Raw genomic sequence first — 9870 nt, forward strand, 5'->3', positions numbered from 1 at the left:
GTGATATTAACGTCTGCCGTCTCACTAATGAGGTCATAAATACATGAACATCTCCAGAACTGCTCTGAGAGTCACTTCATGAGCATTTTACCGTTTCATTTGAGTAAAACTATCATATCAACACAGGCATGTAAACACAGCAACCCGTCAAAATAAAAGTTCGGTTTAACTTGAAGACATTGTGGCAGAAATATATTATTATATTGTTTAGTAGAATGTGCGTAATAGGCCACTACTAAAATTATTAAAACCTTATTTTTAAGGAATAATCATACAATATTTCTTTAATGTTTTAATTGTAATATCAAATCCCCTTTATTTTCCAAAAATAAAATGTTTAATTTTCATTAATTAAAAGATAAATTAAATGACTGTTTTATGCCTTAAAAAAATTTAAATACACAACACAGAATTTCTGAGGAAAACTTTTTTTTTTGATTAATAAAATTTAATCTAACCAATAAAAAGGAGTCCAGAAAAACTAAAACGGAAGTATTTTTTCAAAATTGATACCTTATTTTATTTATATTCCCAAATGCATATTAATTAAAAAAACTAAAAAAACAAAACAGCATTTAAAAGACACCAAAAACATTGTTATGAGCTGCACGTCTATAAATGAAGACAATGTCAGGCTTCACTTTGTAATGCAAAGTGGATGTATTTATTTAAACATAATTCGCAGCTCTTGCAATTTGTTTATCGCTATTTTGATTTTATTACATTTAATTAGTACAGTACAGACAATTCAGACTTCGCATAAGCAAGCCATCACTCTAATTGAGTGATGAACTAGACTGATTATGGGTTGAAGAATGTGGCCTACTCGACTCATTTCCTGCCAGATTCAGAGATGACACACAGCACTCCTCCCATTCATAGCTTAGGTTTGAGTTACAGTGGTGTGAAGACTGGAGGGATATGAGAAAGACCGTATTGCACACACTCGTGTAAAGCCCTGCCATAAGCAGTGCTGAAACACAAGACGTCAGGCCCCCAGCACGAATGAAATATCCATGAGCTTTTCCAGAGTTATCTTCCACCCTACTTCCTGGCTCTTTGTTTCTCTTTCTTCCACTTTCCATGGCCAAATCCTCGCTCTGCGCTGAAGATTAAACTGTGGGAAGCCATTTTGTAAGGTTGACCAGAACGTCAGAGGCCTTTAAAAATATATCCCCATCCAACTTTGAACAAATGAGTTGTCAGCCAAGAGGGTAAACTGGAATGCTAAACCTCCTCATGTGCATGAATAGACAAGACATTTCCTTAGGCAAAGATACAGTAGGTCAGCCACTCCGACTTCCACGGTGGATCCGCCAAGCTCCCCTAGGAAGAAGCATGATGATGGGGACAGGCAGGCAGGCAGACTTCCCCATCACTGAGTCACCAGGCGTGAAAAGGAAGGGAAACCGGAGCCATACCTTGGGGGAATGAGTGGTTAAAAGCACAATACATAGGAATGAGAGAAATGCATTCAGTCGGCAGTGACTGGAGGAGGAGGACATCCTGAATCTGATGTGTAGCACATTAATCACAGCTCTGAGCCGACACCAAAGAGACTGCAACCTTATGGCGACAATGCCAACAGATGTCCGCCTGTTTGCGCACTTGACAGCTTGTCTGACACCATCACAAGTACTCAGATACAACACGCAATGACGATTATTGTGCTATCAAGCAAACTTCAAACGGAGTCTGTTCTGCACTTTGAGAAAGCTAATTGGTTCCAGAGTGAACTCAATTCACACAGAGAGCACCGGCAGGAATTAGCCAAAAACAAGCTTGAAAAGAAACAGGCTATATATATCGGTCAGTTTAGAGACTGGCCCACAGTCAATTGTCATCTCTGTAGAGATATGAGCGATGCTTATAGCGACACTAATGAGCTAATGAAAGGACTGCTCCCACTGAAGAAACAATGGCCTACTTATGCGCCATGTCAGAGAGTGAGAAACATTATACTGAAAAGTACCTGAAAAAAATCCCTGCGTTTAGCGGTTCTTGTTTACAACAGCTGAAAGAATGTGTCCTGCAGCAGTATGTGCGTCCGGTAGTGACCTGGGGGAGGTGGCTGTGTGACACCGGGTGCTGTGCAGTAACCTAAATCCAGACGAGGCGCGTTGGAACCGGCCAGGCTGCTGAGGGAGGCTAAAAATCACCATATGAGCTCTTCATCCTGTCTGGAGGCCCCACAGACTTACGGCACTGTACAACACAGCACTGTCTGCAGCTGACCACAATGCAGTCTCACACACACGGACACAATGGCCTACCACGTCACACATTTTTATCAGGGCAACAGGCTGCACGATTCTGCATTTTCCAAATATTTGTAGGGATAAGGTGAATTTGTTAGGATACAAAATAGAAGTAAATAAAATAATCTGTAAGGTTAGGTGTTTGAATCTGTCACAAAACTTCTTTCTGCTACTGTAAGCTGCGAAAATAAAAATGCACTATTAAAAAAATGGCATTTGGTAAGATTTTTAAAATGTTTTTATAAAGTTAAAAACAGGCTGCATTTATTCGATCAAAAAATACAGAAAAAAGTTATATTGTGAAAAATTGCAATTTAAAATAATTATTTTCAATTTTAACCTAATTTATTCCTGTGGGCAGGGATTTAAATGGGATGAATTTAGAATTAAAGGTATCTAAGAAACATCTTCTCGTGGATATGACCATAAACCGATTAGTCATTTAGGCAACCCACTGACTAGTCCATATGAAAATGCGGTTTTGCACTGACTAGTTCACTAGTCTGAACTCCCACTAGAAAGTCTTCAAAAAGTGGTGAGCCACATATAAACTTAATGTCCTACGTTCTGAAATACTGAAGACACTGCTTCAGTTAACAATTAACCCAGCAATAAAAATCACATAATAGAGGTCAAACGATTTGGTTGCCATTGACACTGAGTGACCAGAATACAAAGTCTCATACTAATCATTCTCACCTATGACTCTTCAGTTCAAGATTTAGTCTCTTCCATAAGGGATGAGCCTATCATAACACACAAGGTTAAATGGTGTGACTTCAGGTGCATAAACATCATAACAACATAACAAAAACCTCAAGTTCAAAAAAGTGGTTCAAAATAGGAACAAGATTGATTAACACAAAACAATGCAAATGCTATAGTGGTCTGAGTCATACATGGTGAGGACAGAACGTCCATGAAACAGAACTTTAACACTGCAACATGGCTTAAACTTGCATAATATAACATGTTACAAATATGCATGTAAGAGCATGATACATGTAATTTAGTGGTAAAATATAAAATGCATTAAATAGAGAGATTACACTACCAGTAAAAAATTAGGGGGTCAGTAAGACTATGTATAGAATTTATAAGAATGTATAGGCAAGGTGTATCTCAAGTGCTGTTTGTTTACCATTTCTAATTTTTCACCATTTTTAAATTAACTTTTAGCCATTTCTTTAGCTAATTTTTAAACTGTATAATTATACAAGAATTAGAAAAATAGTTAAAATCATAAAATCAAATCATGCCAGTTTCTTCTGCAGCAGGCTTCTCTCACAGGAGAGGAATACTAGCATCTAAGCACTAAAGGCAAACAAACACACAAACTCAAGCACATTTCCTCTGTATAACAACTATCTGTTGCTTTCGTTCCCAGTGCTTTCCATCGAGTAGGGATGTTCATTTCAGTTATTTTTCCTAACCGAGAACCGACGCTCGTAAACCGATTTTTAACCGTTAACCGACAAGATTATTTTAAATTAGAATTTAATTAAGTTAGAAAGGATAAGTGTCTGTAACCTGTTAAAAAATACTAACATTTGTTTCCCGGGGATTAATTTTACATGTGCAAAAAGCAGCAAACAACAGAGCATGAGGATTCACATGGTCATCATATCATCATATCACATCACGCACCTGCAGCGCTTCTGCGAGTGGAGAAAAACATAAAGCTAGGCTATATATATATATATATATATATATTTTTTTATAATGTTTGTAAACATTTAGTGTCGGCATTAGACCTAGGCTATTTCTGAATGAAATAATAAAATGCGACTTATACACGATTTATGTTTTTCCCCCCCTAAAAACTAATTTTTTTATATGCGTAGCATATTTTAACCATGCAGCAAACCTTTTTAAATATTTTGATGAATTACTGAAAAGATAAATAATTAAATGACTTTTTAAACCGTTTAACTGATTGTATTAATCGGTCAAAATTCTTACGGTCGGTTAACCGGTTAAAATGAACATCCCTACCATCGAGGCATTTATTTACACAGGATGGGTGACAGCCTGGCTCTGATCAATAGTGTCAGTTTACAGTGCTGCAGACAGCCCGAACAAACAGTATCCCCCAACAAACCCACAGCTGGACTTCACATATCATGCACAGGAGTGTCTGAGGCCACATGCTCCAGATACCTACACAACCATGAACATGAAATGATCAAAAAAGGATGGAGGAAAAAAAAGATAAAGAATAGGGGAAGAGGAAAGAGAGGAAACAGACAAGCAGGTAGCACGTGACAAAGAAACAATAACAGCAGACTGCTGCTAGTGCTCCTTAATGAATAAGCAGGATTCCCCAATGTGCAGCCCTCTGCTTCTAGCACAGGCTCACAGTCACAGGCAGTAAGCCGCTTTTCATGCTGCTTCTTTCACCTGATGCGAGTCACAGTAGCTGGCCATGCCACGCAACAGCTTTGTAGGAGTATAATCCAGGCTTGAACTAGGCTGCTGCACATTACAAAAAAATATGCTACTGGGCAAACCATTATGGAGAGGCGGGTAACTCAGAAGTTGAGTTTGCAAGGGAACATGGGATGTTCAATAAATCATTCACAGCGTCTACTCTAAAGTCAGCACATCAAGCCAACATAACAGGCAAACATGGCTGCATTTGCACTGCAGGGCTTAATGCACAGATCCCATTTTTGCGCCACCTGTTTACTGTCACTTAAGACTGTGTTTACATGAGTGACCACCAAGAGGCATTGTTAGAACAACATGTCCTTGTTAGAAATATGTTAAAGAATTGACAAAACATTACAATAATGCAATTAGACAATTACCATTATAAACGAAGACAGACTTCGCAATTCACACTGAAGAAGATACTCACTCATACCAGTTATTATGCTGCAATTTAGTAATTTTGCATAGTCAAAAAATACAACTATTTATTCTCACTCATGTTATTTACATCATGCTAAAATTTGTGCACACAAACTTAGACAACATGAGTTGGTGAGAGTACTTGTGGTGTTTCTGTTTGTATTTATGCTCTTTTTCTTTTAATGTTACTTTACTGCAAGAAGCGTGTCTGACATGTCATAATTGCTTAACTTCCTTGTCCAAACAAAGTGGTTCTGGAGCTACATGTACAGATTTAAAAACAAAGCTGTTACGGTTATATAAAAAGAAAGTTTTTACAATTAATGATGAAAAATTGTGAAATAAGAATCTCTGGAACCAGAGTGTTCAGATACGTATCAGATTTGGAACCACATAAAAAAAATGTGTTTTGAAGTGTGTATTTGGTGTGGCAAGAAAAAAAAAGCTTTGGCACCCACTATTTAATGCGCATTTGCATTTCTGAAAATACACATTCTTCTTGCAAATGTTTAATTATTAACGGATTTGCATTATTTAGCCCAAACATAATGTTGAAGAGGGTAAACAAGTATTTGAGTATGCCTCAAATTTCCTAATCGGTGCAATGCTATTTGTGAAGCGTCAAGACAGAATACAAAAACAGTGAGCATCAATCTAACATGCAAAACTGAATTGTTAGACCACTAATATTTTGAGAACAAAGCAAATATACTACCAAAACATGATAATGGAGTTTAACTGGATATCCTGGGCTACCATTGTATAATAATATCAGAAAATGCAACCTATATCTTTCCCAGAAACCATCAAGCACAATGACAATTCCTGAGCAAAATATAAACCATCATCCTGATCAAGTTAAATGCATTGTATAATCTGTTTAAAACAGGCGTAGCATTTAATAATGAGCAATTTATTCAACCATATGTATTTTGATTGGATTGAATAGCACACTTGGAGTCTAGTTAAAGGGGTCATATGGTGTTGCTAAAAAGAACATTATTTGGTGTAATGAAATGTGTTTATGCGGTTTAAGGTTAAAAAAACACATTATTTTCCACATACTGTACATTATTGTTTCTCCTCTATGCCCTGCCTTTCTGAAACGCGTCGATTTTTACAAAGCTCATCGGTCTGAAAAGCGCGGTGTGCTCGAATTGGCCAGCTATCCAGTGCGTTGTGATTGGCCGAATACCTCAAGCATGTGACGGAAATGTTATTTTTTGATCATTATTGTCAAAAGATCACGGTTTTAGGCTAACACATGGAATTGGGTACAAAAACCAGTTCTTTTGCCGATACTGAAATAATCTGACTCACGCACCGTATTGTACTGAACCTCATGAACCAATAATGTGTTAATATGTTACCACATTTTTGTTTGTTTTTGTTTTTTAAGCATTCCAACATAGTATAAGACAATTTTGAAGGACTGCACCTATGTCAGTAAAGAGGCTGTGAAATGTCATTAAAAATGTATGTAAACATCTTTTGCGAGAATAGCATTACATGTAGCCTATTCATCAATATATATCTGTTCTGCTGAAATTATCTAATTTGGCAACACACTATTGAAGGCAGTAGGCTAGCTGCCATATGAACTGCATTTCAATTTTCCAAAATGAATTATTTCTAAAAAGTACTAAAGCAATCATTAAAAGGATAGTCCACCCAAAATGAGGGCGAGTCAGTGATGACAGAATGCATGTTGTTTCACACCTTTATGACTACAGTGAAAGACAAATTAAGATACTTTGAAGAACTCTGGGAACCAAACTAAATCGGAGACCATTGACATTTCTCAAAATATCTTCTTTTATGTTTCACAAAAGAAATAAAGTGTTGGAACAACATGAGGATGACTAAATGAACTATCCAGCAGAATCGTTAAAGAACCAGAATCATTAAGAGGAATCATTCAATTCATTATGATTCCCACATCCGCTGATATGTTTAGGTAGCTACAGCCCATAAACAAGATTCGATGCAGTGGTTGCCAAAAACTGCCGTTCTCACAAATGTCCATCAAGTAAATTATATCAATTGGAAAGCGGTTATGTGAAACAACTCAAAACCTACAAGCAAACAAGACGCTGAAAATAACATTGAAAAATGCTGCATCTACTGATGACTATCATACAGATAAAAATCTTGCAAGCTTTGGTAACACAAATCCTCCGGACTTAAACACCCTGTGAGACTAAACAGTGAAACAGCCATTGAAGAGATTCAACACTCATTGTTTCATGAGACAGACATTCCTTGTCCAATTAGAATTCCTTTCATGGGCCCAGGGGGGAAAGCAGCACAGCTGGAGGTGCTGGGTCTGTCTGTGGCCCGACAGCTCTCCACCTCTGCTGTGGACATCTCTTCCACAAACAAACTCAAGTGGCCACAGAGGAGATGTTGTGAGACACAAATGCATCTGTGTAAAATAAAGACCGGCTCATTCAGAGCTCTCTTATTTGTGTGGGAACAAAATGTCTTTATATGGTGTCGTCACTGCCTTCATCAAAGCTGTTCATAGTAGTGTTGAGTTTGACATCAAAATAATTCTGCCAGACAGAAATGGGGCCATGGGAGATGTAAAACAACCCATTACATCCAGCTAAATGTCAAACTTTCTTACATTAAAATTACAAAATGCCCATGTAATCCACTAGTGGCATACATCAACTGTTAACAGGAAAAAGAGGAAAAGCAGTAACACTACAATATGGTTAACATGAAACAGAGTTAAAATTAACTAACCAAGTAAAATACTTGTAATGCATTTATTAATCTGAGTTCATATTAATTTCAACATTTACTAATTAATTATTAAAATCAAAACTTCTATATGTTAATATGATTTAATGGACCTGAGCTAACATGAACATTGAACAGTATTTTTACTGACAAACATTAACAAAGATTAATAAATACTGTAACAAATGTGTTACTCCATGTTAGGTAATGTTAATTAATGCATTAACTAAAGGGGCCCTGTTGCATAGTGTTACCAAAAAACGCAATAAAACTGAATGCTTTTAACCTTGCCCCTGCTGAGTCTATAATACCATACAACGCATATAACCTCATAATTTTGCATTTACTAATCTTTCTATTCCATAAACACGGATATGTCAACAGCAGATTTGGTTTAAAGAGATCAGTCCTCCAGGGCACTGTCACTATCTCTCTGATGATATCAATATGCATCAATCATACCCTGTTAATTTCCGAGAAGTGATTTCAAAAGAGTAGGGAAAAATATTCTCCCCAAGAAACCCCCAACAGTGGATTGCGAAAGAGTATATTAGCATATAAAGACCAAGCACTGTAAACCTTTGTTAACTTGCTTCAGTGATCAAATCTATTAAGAAATACACAACACAAAACTTTAATGAATAGTCTGCCACACATGGTAGTCTTGATATCTTAATACATAATGGAGACACAGACATCCAGATGAGGGGAACCGCGAAAACAGCTGCCTCTGCTTCATCCGGTTAATGCTCAGCTGATTTATGACTAAATCAACATAAACCATACAGAGGGAGCTGCTTTCGGCTGATAACGTTCACATACGTGGAAATAAAGCAAGTCCACTGACTATTGTACTGTTTATAGAGATGCTGATGAAATGAAAGACTGCTTTTCGTGTTAGCATGCGTTTAGCATGAAGAGCCAGGCTGCTGCAATTCGCCCCAGCGGCAGAAGCTAGCAAGATAGTCGCTTAGCTTTCCATATAAGTTACACATTAGCGACAAATACACAGCGATGATAACGTGACTAAAAGTATAAAATGATCATTAACCCAGTAATTATACAATTAAAACGACAAAGGAGATTATTTGTTGGAGTTTTACCTGTCAGCCGGATTTTGATGCTTGACCCGTTCCTTCGAGTCCCAGGATTCGACATCACTCCCACAAAATAACCAACGAACTTTCTCCAGGATAAACCCAAGACGCTCGCTTCAAGCGGATATAAAAACGTATAAAAACGCGCTACGCTGATATGTGGGCTGTGCATGTGTTTCTAGGCGATAGAACGGTATTATTTCCGTCTGGCAAATCCCCTGTAGCTTTCAGACTTAACAACATAGGCTAACATTTTTTTTAGCTCAACGGCGTTCTGACGTCACGTTAGTACAGCTGTACGTGCACGTACTCGCGGCTGGGCGTGAGCGCGCTCTTCCGCCTAGCGATGCCAGTGCATTTGTGGTAACGTTAGCCTAGCCTATGTCATACCTATGTGATCTGGAAAGACATTAATCATCTGCGTTGACATGCTGTCCAAAGCTGAATTACTTACTATGAAAAATTGTACTATGTTGGCTGTTTTTCAGCGATGTCATCGAGAGTATTTTAATTAATATTTTACTTTGTAATTAATATATTGACAGACAGACAGAAAGACAGATAGATAGATAGATAGATAGATAGACAGACAGATAGATAAATAGATAGACAGACAGACTGACAGGATAGATAGATAGATAGACAGACAGACTGACAGGATAGATAGACAGACAGACAGATAGATAGATAGACGGACAGATAGATAGATAGATAGATAGATAGATAGACAGATAGATAGACAGACATAGATAGACAGACAGACTGACAGGATAGATTGATAGACAGACAGACAGATAGATAAATAGATAGACAGACAGATAGATAGATAGATAGACAGACTGACAGGATAGATAGATAGATAGACAGACAGACAGATAGATAGATAGATAGATAGATAGACAGGCAGACATACA

General features: G+C 37.4%; 1 protein-coding gene across 3 annotated transcripts in view; it reads right to left on the bottom strand.

The window, feature by feature from the left end:
* Positions 1–9220, bottom strand: part of LOC107591759 (E3 ubiquitin-protein ligase SMURF1) — a 45507-nt gene extending 36287 nt beyond the window's left edge. For all 3 annotated transcript variants that reach the window (XM_016281015.1, XM_016281007.1, XM_016280999.1), the window contains exon 1: positions 8963–9220. In XM_016281015.1, the coding sequence (XP_016136501.1) occupies positions 8963–9128 (166 nt within the window). In that variant the 5' untranslated portion in view covers positions 9129–9220. The remainder of the gene's footprint in view (positions 1–8962) is intronic.
* Between the last annotated feature and the right edge of the window lie 650 nt (positions 9221–9870).

The sequence above is a fragment of the Sinocyclocheilus grahami genome, unplaced genomic scaffold, assembly GCF_001515645.1.
Source record: "Sinocyclocheilus grahami isolate Dianchi unplaced genomic scaffold, SAMN03320097.WGS_v1.1 scaffold9.1, whole genome shotgun sequence".
In the NCBI taxonomy this organism is placed as follows: domain Eukaryota; kingdom Metazoa; phylum Chordata; class Actinopteri; order Cypriniformes; family Cyprinidae; genus Sinocyclocheilus; species Sinocyclocheilus grahami.